This window comes from Phoxinus phoxinus (assembly GCF_949152265.1).
Source record: "Phoxinus phoxinus genome assembly, chromosome: 8".
Lineage (NCBI taxonomy): Eukaryota > Metazoa > Chordata > Actinopteri > Cypriniformes > Leuciscidae > Phoxinus > Phoxinus phoxinus.
In genome coordinates, this window is record NC_136883.1 from 27194913 (window position 1) to 27210343 (window position 15431).

General features: G+C 38.0%; 1 protein-coding gene across 1 annotated transcript in view; it reads left to right on the forward strand.

The window, feature by feature from the left end:
* The window catches only part of cdh13 (cadherin 13, H-cadherin (heart)), a 352089-nt gene that overhangs the window by 232946 nt on the left and 103712 nt on the right, over positions 1-15431 (forward strand). Inside the window, exon 7 of the mRNA XM_079621335.1 lies at positions 13129-13307. Coding sequence (XP_079477461.1) covers positions 13129-13307 — 179 coding nt within the window. The remainder of the gene's footprint in view (positions 1-13128; positions 13308-15431) is intronic.

The window sequence follows — 15431 nt, forward strand, 5'->3', positions numbered from 1 at the left end:
GCTGAACCTGTTTGTATCTATTGCTTTAGTTTTGAGTGGCATTTTACTAAATGCAAATGTTTGGGACTTGAAATGTCAAATTCAAAGCTCTTTGTATTGTTTTCGACTGTCCTTTTGGCTGGCTGACGCCCATCAAAGCAGAGAATACTGCAGAGATGTCAGATCTGTGTGAGTCGCCTTAATGATGTTTAGCTCGCAAGCAGATGTTGCATAGAAAGGCCTGTCAGTTTTGCACCATCAGCTACTGTCTCTCAATATAGCTTGAGCTGAGTGGAAAGTCTGAACACACACATGCACATGGCACACATCTTCCTGTCTCTGCTGCCACTCGAACTGGCCTGGCATGACTGCACATAATATAGTTTTTCTCTTTTCCTTATGTGTAGTTGGATTGTCTTATCCGTCCTAGCCCAATGATTTGCGTCCACTTGTGTTTCTGTGTGTTGTGGGAGACAGTGTGAAATGCCTGTCCTCGGGGTGTTATCAGATAAAGTGTAGCTCATCACAAGGCTTTGGTGATGGAACCATGTCAAATTCTAGTATGAATTTTCCTCAACAAGGGAACATGACACTTCAAAGCAGCTTGTTTCGATAGATCTCCAATTCCCATGGCCAAATCATGGCCTGCCAGGTACCTACGTATTCATTGCTTATCCCTGTGCACAGAGTGTGTTCTTCCTTTACTGAATTTTAATGCTTGACATGTCAGCAGACTATAGTCCATGTGATGTAAAATCATTGTGTAAGTTCTGGAAACTTGTAAGTACTGGTAGAAGGGGCAAGATGTGTGGTGGGCTTTGGCAAACAAAGATTGTATTACAGTTAAAGTCTGTTATTATCAGTTTTACACTTCTAGACTGATTTTTAAAAAAACTCCTTTTTCAAAGATTTTTGAAAGATTAAAGAGCGCTTTTAGTGATTCTTTTTATTTTTTTATTAACCGATTGAAATCCCGATATAGACTTTAAAATGCAGCGTTTTGTGATTTAATCTGTCCGCTGATACAGACCGGAATGATTAATTAGACTTTGTGAAACTAAAGAAAAAAATCACCATATCCCTCAGTAGATTAATGGACTTGTTGTAAAACACGTAGACTACTTGGTTTAGTACTTTTTTCATTAAGTGTATCATAGATCATGAACAGATTTAATTAATTGTTAAGTTAATTGTTTTTTTTTCTCCCACTCACAATACTGTCACAGTCATTGTTTCCACTTTGGATGGTTCATTATTTTAGAAACAACCGTAATGTGCTCTTTTTTTTTTTACGGTGCAGATTTTCCGATATTTACAATGAAATAAAAAAATAGGCACTTTTGTTCAAATGCTTAGCGTCTGTAAGATTTTTCAATACTTTTGAAAGAATTATCTTTTGCTCACCAAGGCTTCAATATTGTGAAATATTATTACAGTTTAAAATAACTGTTTTATATTTTGATATATTTTAAAATGTAATTTATATATGTAATTATTCAAAAGTGACTTTTCATCATCATTACTCCAGTCTTCCGTGTCACATGATCCTTCAGAAATCATTCTAAGATGCTGATTTGATGCTAAAGAAACATTTCAGATGTGTATTACCTTTCATTTGGTCCAATACAGATCAAAATAGTACAAGGTAGTAAAGTGAAGTGACATACAGTACACGATTTGTGCATTAAAAATGTAAAGTTATTTTGAGAATACACAACAGTGTTAGACTTGCTGTTCTTTTGACTGTTTGCTCTCAGGCCAAAACCACCCAATTAGACAGGAAGAGATCGTCTAGGTGTCATGTAAAATTACCAACCTGTTTATACAAGTTGGGGTTTAGTTTGCCACTGATCACCGTCACTAGACACGGCTCAGAAAACACTTGAATGTACAATTCTGCTCAGGGATATAATGTACACTAGTTGCTTTCTTACTACTAAGGGTGGGTCATGGACAGTCTGAAGCTGAAACTATATTACTGCAAATGTATTTTTTTCAGAATTAGTTTTACTTCCAGGTTAACCAGCTTTCAAGGCAATCCTCAAAGCAATCATATATGTGCTGGGACATCACCTTAAACCTCACTGGGCCAACAAAGGTCCGTTCAGACAGCTCCAAGAGTCCTGGGACCTGAACTAGATCTGAGCTCTGTAAGCCACACGGACAGCTATTTTTATAGAACGGGTCCCAGAGGAGACAGTTCATTGCTGGGGTCTCAACCGACAGGAAGTAACCGAGGCGGACAGGTTCCGACCCTGAGCTGTCAATGATTCTGTAAACAGTTTTGGAGGGTGATGCATCAGGTAAAGATCTGGGATTTCCGTAACTTTGTTCTGTCTTGTTTTACATGCCTCTGGTGAAGGGATCTTGGGTTTGAAAGTGCAATTCAGTGTTGACAGACCCAGTAATTCTCCACGGTTCTGTCCTGAAGCTGCAAGGCTCTGAAAGCCTCTGACATGTAAATGACAGTGGTCTCATGAATCTATGAAATGTTCTCGTTCAGAAAGCGGGACTTTTTTGGTTTTGTCAAAGCTCTTTTATCCAAAGACTCCGTCTTTAGGCTTTCGTCAGCCGTGATGTTGACAGAGATTATTATTTATTTTCCCTTTGAGTTTCTGTGGACGCTGTGGGGAAAGACGTTGACTTTTAAGTTCACAAAGGGAAACAGAGAGCAATTTTTGTTCGGTAAAAAAGGGAAAATAATATCCCCGGGCACTTTTTCGACCAGGGGCATAGTGGATTCTCTGAGAGAAGAATTTTGGCTGTGTCTTCGCATGCTGTGGTCCATTTGCTGCAGTCTCCGATCTGTGTTCGATGAGTTCCCCACATGTGCTTGTGTTAGCATGCATGCTGCTGTCATTGTTAAGTGTTACCTCTGGGCTGATTGTGCAAGTGTGTTTGTCAGAAAGGTATCATGAGGCCTCTGCCTGCTGTCAGGTTATAGAGCACAGTGTGTGAACACACACAACTGATGAGGTGTCAGACACCGTCCACTATTGCAACTCCAAGATGGAAGCTGTAGGTCAGAAGAAAAAAAGAAGTAAGAATATCTTACTTAATCCAGCTAAGTTTTGTCAGGCGACTATATATTTAGAATGGGTCCACCATGTTCAGCTGCCTGTGACTGAGACACGATATAATGTGACAATGTGCGCCCACTATTTCCACAACTAACTATATATATGGCAGCACAGCAGAAAGGTGTGTTTGAGCTGCGCCCTCTTCTGTACAGGAGTGAATTTGCATGTCCTTTGCCATCAGGCTTATTCATTTCACCTTTGCAGAAAAAACAAATGCATTTTTAGATTATTATTATTAAGAAATAAACAAGCAAGCCCAGGTGAGAAAAAGTAATGCAAAAGTAACGTATGGTTTCATAAAAAGTATTTCATACTAACGCAATTGTTTACAGCCACTCAATATTGTAACGCATTACTTTTAAAAGTAACTTTCCCCAACACTGGTTGTGATTGGTTGGTTGATTGATTGGTTGGTTTGTTGGTTGGTTGGTTGATTGGTTGGTTGATTGGTTTGTTGGTTTGTTGGTTGGTTGATTGGTCGGTTGGTTGATTGGTTGGTCGATTGATTGGTCGGTTGGTTGGTTGGCTGATTGGTTGATTGAAGATGCTCTTGTAACTTCAGTTTGCAGACATCCTAAAAAAAATCAATGATCTTATATTTCTTAGAGTCTAGAGGACAATGTAAATAAAGCATGGCACAGTTTACTTCACTCTCCCTTGACTTGGATTGTATTAATTTCAGGTTTATATTAGGTCAGGCAAATTATATAGTCTGAGCTGTTTGTTTGCTTTGCAAGACTTGATGGCTGAGCAAAATGTTGTTTTGGTTGACCTCAATGTCTCCTTATACATAAATCCTGCCCCTCTGAGGACTCATGGTTTAGCTTGATGATCAATGATATAGTAAGATGCACATTATGTTTACGCCACAGCGATGTGTCCATTAAACCGTGCATATGCTGCGCACTGCCAGGATTCAAACGGATTCCTGCTGCTTTCAAATACACTGTGAAACAGTTAGCTAATGCAGCAAGCCCCCACAGAGGTGTTAATTAGATTTTTTTCATCCGAACATGACTGCACACATACTCTTGCACTCCCCCTCAGATATACACACGCAGACACAAACAAATTTACTATCTAATTGAACACAATTTCATTTGATGATATTCATTCCAATCCATTTCCATTGCATGTACACAGACTCGTCCACCTTATTGGCCTTGTTTGCATTACCAGAGCATGTTATGTAGGGGCACTTATTAGAAAATGAACACACTATGTGTTGCTAATAGTAATTGTTTAGGTGACATTTTGCTCCCTAATCAGCTGGCATCCTTGTTCCTGTGAGTGGTGTCCATTTCCTGAACCAGCAAGGTCATTGAGTAAAAATAAATGTGCTTTTTTTTTTTGCAATAGTGCTGTTTTTAAAATAAAGACGAATTCCCCCAACAAACACAACATTTTGGTGTTGGGGCAATGATATGTTATTTGCATTAGTGAATCAGTTGTTTGGACAATTTGTTCTGAGAGTTTGTTCAGTTCAAATAGAAATTATTGACTGATTCAATGTGTAGAATTCCCTTGTTTGGCGTTTTCGAAGGAAAATATTCAGTTAAATGCTACTGTTTGAGCTGAAATCAGTGACACAGTAGCGTGGTTTTGCACTGGAAACTTATAGAATGAGAGAATGGCATGTTTTAGTGATGGGAACAATTTAATTGGTCAGCTGTATGTTGTAAAGGCGAAGAGGTGGATGGGAAGAGTGACGTGTTACTGTCACTTTTTACTAGACCACCTTCACATAGTCAAAGATTGTAGCATTTCAACCTGAAAATAGAGGATTCACGTAAGCATATTTATGCGATTGTCACTACTAAAACTTTGCTGCGTTTGGCCATTTATTCTTGTGTAAATACAGTTATTCTACATCTTTGTCTTTATACAAATGACACTTCAGGTGTTGCTTGCATGCAGTGTAAAGACACTTTTTGTTTGCTTTTATTAGATTTTTTTCCAAACACCCTTACATTGTCTTCTCCTTCTCTGTCATTTGCTATCTCATCCTCTCTCACTCATCTCACACACACACGCAGACACATACCGTGTTAATAAGTGCTACCTCTTGCTCTCTTCTTTCATATCAGTAATGGAGAAACTGGAGACAAGGACGAGATGAGAGAATGATGTGTGGCTTTATGCTGTAGCACTTTCCAATGCAGGCCTGGGATCAAACTGGACACACAGATTACATTTCTGTGTTTACTTGCCCGTGTGCATTGTGAGACTTTATGTGAGGTACCAGAGCTTCAGAGGCTTAATGGAACATAAAAATGTGGAAGTGCGAGGTTAGGATTTGATTTTAAAACATTTTTCATTGTTCTGAAAGTCAATTTTGGCACTGTGTTGGGTCGCCACTTGACGTCCGATGTAAAATCACTGGTGTTATCCTATAACAAAAGGTTGCGTAGTGGGTTATTACGACGCTGAATCTTGTTGGAATGAGATTGATTCTTTCATTTTAAGCATCACTAGCTTCAATTCTGATAAACTAAGTTAGTTTTTGCTAGGTAAAATATGTATCAGTCACAATAGATAGTTTAGATAACAATATAATGGTGGAAGTGATTTGTGGAAAGGATTGTGGTTTGATGAGAACTTGCATGCATTAACTCATTTGCATACAATACCATAACAATGCCAAGTGCATGTAGTTCATTATTAGCCTTTTACTGATGCCCCAATGTTCACCTGTTATGTAAATCATCCATGTTCTCAAAATGTGGAGGTTTTACACACTTTGTATTCCCTTTTGGGATCTGAAAAATGGTGCTTTAGAATGAATCAATTATAAATAAGCTGCAGTGTTCTGTACTTATGGAAACCATTCACCATAAGTTATCATTATTTACTCACTCTGTCATTCCACACCTACATGCTGTTATTTTTTGTTCTCTAGAACACAAAAGGTAAACACAAAGACGTTGCTTTATTAAAATACAATGACACAAAGCATCATATATGTATCATAAAAGTAGTCCAGATGACCTGTGCTCTGTATAAGTCTTTGAAACCCTTCGAAATGTATATTGTTGTTCAGGGATAATCTTGCCCTCCAGGGAGCTATTAGCTTTTGAAACAGATCATTGAGTCAGTGAGTTGAACTCAGAAAGTGCATAAGTGAACAAATCAGTCTTTTAAATATAAATCACTTTCATTGAACTGGTTGATCCATTTCACAGATTGGACTGATTATTTAAGATGCAACACTTTTTCCTCACACAAAGCTATCATATTACTACAGAAGAGTCATATATCATATAAAGTACTTTTATGGTGCTTTTTTTGTGTCTCGTTGTCACTATGAGCCATTGTTATATGGAAAAGACTCTAATTTTGTGCTCCATATATGTTTGAAACAATATGAGGGTGAAAAAATATTGGCAAAAATTCAATTTTGGGGTAAACTGTTCATCATTTGGAGGGAAATCATGCAATTTGTTCCATCTTCTTGGTCATAAGAATAAACCATTAGCTGAGGGCTACTAGTTGAGCAGTAAATGTGTAACCTGCAAAAATCCCTTAAATTATCATGTTCTCCTTCCCTTAGGTCCAGTGTGTGAAAGTGTGAATGCAGAGTTTCAAGTGTTTCTTCTTTATGCAGCACTGTTTCTGGGATTACATTGTAAGGGAATGAGTAAATTGCAGAATGCCCAGCGGTTCAGGGGTTTCTATAAAAATGGTGCTTACTCGCCATGGTGTAATGAAACAATGAGAACGTTGAATAGTCGGACTTTGCCTGCGGACTTCTCTTAGACAGAGCGCTGAATTTCACTTGAGTGCCTTTAACCAAGGGAGAATAAGTCAGCTGGTCCATTCAGGGCAAGAAGGCAGCAAATTTCACCTCAGTGCTCCATTCCACATTGTAGTCCATTTATCTTTCTCTAGAACTGCTAGATGTATTGAATTACCTCCCAAAATGAAGGGCAATTCCGCTCTGTGCTTTCCTGTTGCTATGTAGCAGAGATGGACTATAAAAAAAACAGACTTTTTGTAGAATTTTGTGCTTTTTGAAGTCTCGCACCCCAGACAATGCAATGATCAATCAATGTCCCGAAAAATTTGAAACGTGTCCTTGGGATGAATCTTTCTCCCTCTCTGAACTAAAAAAAAAGTAATTCTGTAGATTTCAGGTGTAAAATTAGCCTCATTATTTGTACACTTTTAATTTAGTCGAAGTCCAGAGTCCAAAGTGCTGTGATCCCTTGTCCAGAATCTTCATAGTCTGCTTTCCCTGTGGACCGTTCGCCCTTCCTCTCTTTCTCTCTCATCCTGGTGTCTAGTCTGATCACTCGCTCACACACACCTGCTCCATCATTATTTCATCCTGTCTCAATCTCTCCCCCGTTCTTCCTATTATAAAGCCCATCACACAGTGCGTTGGCTTCCCCGGTGTGAATGAGATCCTGAAGTCATATTGATTTCCCTGGATGTCTATAATAGAGGATGTGCCATGTGTAACACCGGCCTTGTGTTAGCACACTGTAGCCCTTACTTTCTTTTCCAACTCTTTTTTTATACAGTACTGTAGAACTGTGAACAGAGGGGGGAACTAAAAATGAATTGTTCCTAATGCTAATTATGTATTTTTTTTTTTAATTTTCACAAGTTTTTTGCATTGTTTTAGCACCTAAAGGAATTATGTTACTGTTAACAATGCAAATAGCCGCAACATTAGCGCTGAATGTGATTTGCGGTTCTCTGTGCTACAGTAGGTTGACAGGGATCTAGCATACTATTATGGGAATGTGCAGTATCGCTCTACCACTGAGATTCACGCACCTGATTCGACTCTTTAAAAAGCCCAAACTCTGCTAAACTATACAGTGCACCAAATGCAAAAGCATTTAATTATTGTTTTATTTATTATTAAAATTCTGTTTACCGCCTACTTTCCAACGGTGGTAATATTTTTAAAGGAATAGCTTGCATAAGAAATAAAGTTTTGGAAAAAAATGTTTCCTTTGTTTCTTTCTTTTATTTAGAGCAATTAAAGATAAAAATAAAATAAAATATAAAAATACAATAAGCATGTTGCAACATATGAAGGAAAAACAATATCTATACGGTATTATAAACAATAATTACAATATGTCCGAATAGGAGCGGGATGAAGCAGAAACATGTTATTTTTCACACCCCTATACAAATCTAAATAGTTCCAGTATATATTATTATATTCCAGTGTATATATATCATTATATATTCAGCAAGATAACAACAGTACTTTTAAACACCAACCAATGTTTTTACATTTTGCATCAAACATCCCATCACCCTATAATCAGACATCCCAATGCAATCAGTATTATAACCCACACTCACAATCACATCTGTTCATCCTCATATCCTTTTAATAAAGATGTTTTATACAACTTTTTAAACTGTTTAATGTTTGTACAATGTTTTAACACCTGCTCCAAACCGTTCCACAACCTCACCCCACAAATAGTGGTGCACATATTTTTTTAGAGTTGTTCTTATTTTTAGTTTTTTTTTTGTTGTTGAATTAGTCTCTAAAGTTATACCCATCCTGCCTGTCCATAAACATTAGTTTATGAAAAAAATAATAATAATCTGAATATCACCAAACAATTTGTGGATAAAGCAGCTTTTTCATACAATAATAATTTTCATTGTTGATTAAACTAACCCTCATTTTGCCAGGCAAATTAAACATTTAATTCACAATTTGGATTTAAACAGCCATTGACTTAATTTAAATGTCATTTCAAATTCCAATTTCAATATTTTTAGTGCTTTGTTAAACCAGATCGTGTGTACTTAGCAAATAACCCACTGCAATTCTTTAACTCACTGCCTTTGAGAAGAAACAAGAAAAAAAGAGGGAACAAGAGCAACAGATTGAGAATAAGAAAGAGAATGAAGAAAACGGGTCTGATTTCTTTGCCTTCTGGCCCGAACTGTCGTTATCAGGATATAAATATGCCCTTTTAATGCCTTGACACACTTTGAGTTGTTATTATGTAAAACCTCTCCTCCACAAAAGCTGAAGGGCCCCGCTTTTTAGCTAGCGCTTGATTTTAGGCAGCTGGGGCCATGTCGAAGTGGAAGGCACCCTGTGGAGAAGCCCACGGTTTTGGATGGTACACCACTGCCTTCGGTTCTGGAGTGGGGCACTGTGATTGGCACCCACCGGGCGTCAGCTGTTGGCAGAAGGCAGAGATGCCCACTAAAATGCCTCGATCTTCCAAACAACACATTCTTCTGCTACATCAGAGAGCGACAGAATGAGAGGACGAGAAGAGTGTGTGCAACAGATAAAGACGTTGCTGCAGGTATAGCCACAGCAAGTCTGAATGTTTGGCATAAGAAAGGGTGGGGGACGGGTTGGGGACGGTTGATACTGTGGTTGATTTCAGCATGCCAACAGTGTGCCTTAGTTAATGCAGAGTTAGACACTGAACCTGATATCAAATTAACCGCTCAAGTCAGGCATTTTATGAGACATTATTCATTTCAATGTTCTGCCTCTTGTTCAGTGTGACAAGATGGTGGAATTAAAAGGGAGAAAGAAAGAGCCAGAAAGAAAAAGTCCTCACTCTGACTGATCCCATAGCCCCAATTAGATGAACAGAGTTGATAATACAGTAATGGAGACCCGCAGATTCAAGTCTAGCCATTTCAGGTCCTCCCATTAAACCTTCCAATGTAGTTAACATTGATTCCGGCTTGGCGCTGGGGAGAGTATGGACTTCATAAAGGAAGACAATAGCTCCTGAATTGGGCTCAGCTTTGACATAATTGCCTCATAATTGCGTAGCAGTGATTTGCATTCACTTTCTGGCCCTTCCCATCAGCCAATTAGATCCGCTTGTTGATTTATGTGTGTGCTGATGGGAGCTGATGGCTTTTGTCATGGTTCATATTGATGAGCGCTAAATACCTCAAGGCTTTTTTTTTTATCTTTATGAGGGTGCAGGAGGACAACATGTTAATAGAACTACGGGAACCAGATTGAACGGTGATTCACAATCAAGTGGTCATGTGGTGATTAGTTTCATTGTGCTATTCAAATATTTGTACAGTTGTAAAATTTCTTGATTATAAATACATTCTATACATAAACAAGGTTGAATTTGTTTTTCAAGCCCTATTTGGACAGGACTACTTTTCACAGACAGCCAAAACTAGATTTAGCTACTTGTGATTCAATACCACATCCCTAATGGCCACGGTCAGTTTACAGAGTTCCCAATCTTGTACAGATCAGTATGAAGTAATTGTATCTCAATTTTAACTCAAATGTCTTTGAATCTTGTTTGAATTGTGGTTTTAGCTGAGCAATGATGCGCAGTGCTGCTAAACAGTCATTGATTTAACTGAGCTCTAGTGAAAAGACATAAACTCTTTATCTTTTTCAAGCAAATGTACTTTCTTCTGGTGTTTAGACATTTCTGAAGGACAAATACAGGTAAAAGACAAGTTTGCTTTAGCTATTTTACATGTTCATGTCCACATACTAAATATACTGAATATTCAAAAGAAAAAGTATGTGATAGAATAAAAATGTATGCAATTAATTATAGAGTCCATTAGGCATGAATTTGCTTTTCTCAGTATATATTGATATATACTACCATTCAAAAGTTCTGGGTTGGAAAATGTTTAATGTTGTAGAAAAAAAAAAATCTTATGCTCACCAAGGCTGCATTTATTTGATCGAAAATACAGTAAAAATAGTAATATTGTGAAATACTATTACATTGTTTTCTATTTTAATATTTTAAAATGTATTGATGTCAAAGCTGAGTTTTCAGCTGTCTTTAGTGTCACATGATCCTTCAGAAATAATTCTGATATGCTGTTTTGTGCCCATGTATTATTATTATCATCAACAGTTGCCTAATGTTTTTGTAGAAACTCTATTAATTTTTTTTCATGATTCTTTGATGAATAACATTATGCATGTCTTAAAGGGGTAGTAAAATGCCCTTTTCACAAGATGTAAAATAAATCTCTGATGTCCCCAGAGTGTGTGTGTGAAGTTTTAGTTTAAAATAACCCACAGATATTTTTATATAGCATGTTAAAGTTGTCACTTTTTGAGGGTTTGCAAAAACGCACAGTTTTGTGTCTGGCCCTTCAAATGCAAATGAGCTGCTGCTCCCGACACAGAGGGCGGGGTTTCAAGAGCTTGTGTGTGTTAGCAGCTCCGATTACCTCACACAGCACTAAAAAAAAATTCTGCCTTTTCGAAAAAATTCGAACGGAGTTCGACAAAGATGGAGAGATTCAAGAAGAAGTGACAACATGTAGAATGCAACAGGACGTCTCTGAATGGTTAGTTGATGAATTTATGTTGCTGATGTGGAGTTAACTATCTTCAATTAGCAGATTCTGTCATATAATCTATAAATCGCTCGTATAGGAACTGTTGTGAGATTCACACAGAGTGACTTTTTTATTGCATGTGAAAAGATGGATGCTAAAGTTTGAGCTGACTCACAAATGTACTCGTATACAACAACTCTTCCTCTTCTCAAAATGGACTGCTTGTTCTCGGGGGCGGGGTTTATGTACATTTTAGGGTTGGTGATGTCACTAACCCGTGAGGAATGTCGTGTAGTTCCTAGCAGCCGTTTGTTGTAGTCCTTAAAAAAAGCATATCTTCCTTTGCTTTGAACTTTAAGCGTTGTAAATGCAGATGTTGTTTATGCTCAAACAGCAACATTACACATTAACTAAAGTTAGAAAAGTGAAATCATACTCAACCACCCCTTTAACTGTCACTTTTAATATATTTAATGCATCCTTGTTGAATAAAAGTATGAAAAAAAAAACGTATCTACCCCAAACTTTGAATGTCAGCGTTTCAATTAATGTGGTTGATTGCCATTTGATTACATTTTTCTAGCCTATAACTGACAGGTACAACAAACAACTGACAAGAACAAAACCATCTGATAACTAACAGGTTTTTAAAACATAAAGTTGCCCTTCATAAAGCTGAGCATGAGTGCTCTCGTCTGGGTGCTTGTCTTTCTGTAAGTAGCCTATGTGTGTGTGTGTGTGTGTGAGAGAGAAAGAGGTTGTACGTGTCTGTGTGTGCGCATCGGTACACACTCGAATGCGTGTCAGTGTGTGTATCTGCGAACACGGAGGTCGTATAACTTGGTGTAACCGAACAGTGAAGTGGAACCGCTCGCCTCGACTAGCGGTGTCACGAGAGAGCCCCGCTATGCGCTTCAGCATGTGTAATTAATCATTAGAGGTGTACTTCTTAACCGCCGCCTAATACCATCTCTCTTCCCTTGCAGAAACCCACTTCTCCCTTAATTACTTAGAATTGCCTTTTACTCATTCACTCTAAGATGCTAATATTCCTATTTGAGGGTGTTCAGCACATTTCCTCTCCAGTTTTTTTTTTGTTTGTTTGTGTGCATGTCTTTTTGGTGCCTTCTGGATTTATACCGTACCGTGCAGGAGCTCTTGTAAAGGCTGATCGCGAGGTTAACGTCAGTGATAGAGGCCATTAACTTCAGGAGATAGACATGACTTAGCTTCATGTCACTGTCTGGTCACTGTGACTTTGAGAGGCTCCGGCTCCATTTGCGGCCCACTTTTGCGGCTGAGCACATTCAGATGAGATGGAAGGAAAATGAAATAGATGAACAGACGCCACCTGAACTGAGATATCAGCCTCTCTCCGGATACCGTCGAGCCGCTGTTCATTCCGGGGGCCACGTCTAAGAGAGGAGGCGAGCAGATATGTCAAGGATTGACTAGGATTACAGTTCATCTGCCAAGAACGGCATCCTTATTTTAGATGCAGTACAATATAAAACTGCGTCGGGAGAATCAGAACACGGCCTCTTAGAAGTGGAGTTTTGCTCTTCTGTATTTTTCTGTCTGCCCTGAAGCCCCATTCAAACGTGGTTTCGATCGATTACGGTTTCGTTTGGCTGTGCGGTTTAATGAAAAATGGCAATACAAGTGGTGTCGGTGTACAGATAAAACCTTAAGGATATATTTGGCACCAAACCGAGTAGCATCCTGCTCATTTGTCTCCATTATAACTCATCGGTTTTCAAATTGTTTTTGGCAGGCACTACAGTGATGACCATGACGGCTTACGACGCAGACGATCCCAACACGGACAACGCTGTGCTGCGCTACATCATCGTGAGACAGCAGCCCGATAAACCTTCACCCAATATGTTCTACATCGACCCGGAAAGAGGCGACATTGTCACCGTGATATCACCCCACCAGCTCGATAGAGAGGTATGCGCTTTCTTTGAGTTCCTCTTTTTTATTGTTGGATTGACATAAGCTATATATAAGTAATAACATATTGGTGAAAATATATTTATCCTGCTCTTAAATTCTGTTTTTTTTTCTGTAACATTTTACAACACGATTCAATTAACAGAGGTTAATGCTTAAGTATAAATGAACAATATATTCATAACAATCTATGAATGAATATGAAATTAATATGAATGAACAAATAATACGTACACTCACTGGCCACTTTATTTACATACTTTATTTGGTTAAACCCGTTTAACTACTCATTAATGCAAATATCTAATCAGCCAATCACATCAGCAACTCAATGCATTAAGGCATGCAGACATGGTCAGGACGATCTGCTGAAGTTCAAACTGAGCATCAGACTGGGGAAGAAAAGTGAATTAAGTGACTTGGAACGTGGCATGGTTGTTGGTGCCAGACGGGATGGTCTGGGTATTTCAGAAATTGTTGATCTACTGAGATTTTCACGAACAACCGTCTCTAGGGTTTACAGAGAATGGTCCAAAACAAAGGTGAAAATATCCAGTGAGCTGCAGTTCTGTGGGCGAAAGTGATTTGTTGATGCCAGACGACAATAACTGAGTTATGCAGAAGACCATTTCTGAACGCATAACACGTCGAAACCTTGAAGCAGATGGGCTACAGCAGCAGAAGACCACAGCGGGTGCCACTCCTGTTAGCCGAAAACAGGGAACTGAGGCTATAATTTGCATGCTCTCACCAAATTAGACTAACATTGCCTGGTCTGATGAGTCTCAATTTCTCCTATGACATTCAGATGGTAGGGTCAGAATTTGGCATGGATTCATCCTTCCTTGTATCAGCGCTTCAGGCTGGTGGTGGTGTTATGGTGTTGGCGATATTTTCTTGCCACTTTTTTGGCCCCTTAGTACTAACTGAGCATCATTTAAAGGCCACAGGCGATCTGAGTATTGGTGCTTACCAAGTCCATCACTTTATCACCACAGTGTACTCATGTCTGATGGCTACTTCCAGCGGGATAACACCATGTCACAAAGCTTAAAACATCTCAAACTGGTATACCTAATGAAGTTGCCAGTGAGTGTGTATAATAATAATGATAATTTCAATGTTTAATTATAAATAATTTTATTTAATCCTTTCAGTGTATCCACAAAAATGTTAGGCAGCACAACTGTTTTCAACTTTGATAATGATAAAAAATATTTCGTAAGCATATTAGAATGATTTCTGAAAGAAAGATTTCTGAAGGAAGAATGTTACTGAAGTGCTGAAAATTCAGCTTTAACATTATATAAATAAATTAGACCATAAAATATATTTAAATTGAAAACATTTCTTTTAAATTACAATAATATTTTCAAGTGTTCTGATGTATTTTTATAGTGATTAAATAAACAGCATTAGTGAGCATAAAAAAACAAGTGTATATAACAATTGTATATATATATATTTTAGAATTGTTTAACATAAAAATTGTGAATTTGGTTATTATCGTTAATTGTGAATTTGTGATGAATAATGCACTAACTAAAGTTAACAAATTCAATCTTATTGTAAATTCGTTCCATTCTCTTTGTTTGTGCTGTTCAGTTTTGAAATACTTTCTATTTATCTTTCAAGATTTCTGTCTTAGAAAGTGTGTATTTGATGGTCTACTGGAAGTTAACAACATGTTAGCAATGTTAGCACTGGATTTAAATTTCTCAGCAAACATTTGCAAACACAAAAGAGAAGGGAAGCTATTTTACCATTCTAGCTATTCTGGAATATCTTTACACTGCTTCTCTGGCATGTCAATCAGCACAGGTCTTGTGTCTGCAAATGAATTTTCCATGTGACACGAATGGTAAATGTATCAAATGTGCTCCAGATATTTAAAAAAAATACCCATTTGAATGTTTTTAAAGACTGGCTGTTTTCTTAAAGCGTCATGAGAAGAAACTCTAACAGGAGGGCCGACAGAACGGAGGCTTTCTGTTCAAACCGAGCTGTGCAAATAAGCAAGCATAACAACAGCAAACATGAGGGGAAAACAATAGCTGTGGTGTGTTTAAATGTTTAACTATCCTCAAACCACCTTTAAAGCAAGTATATTAGAGCAGATTC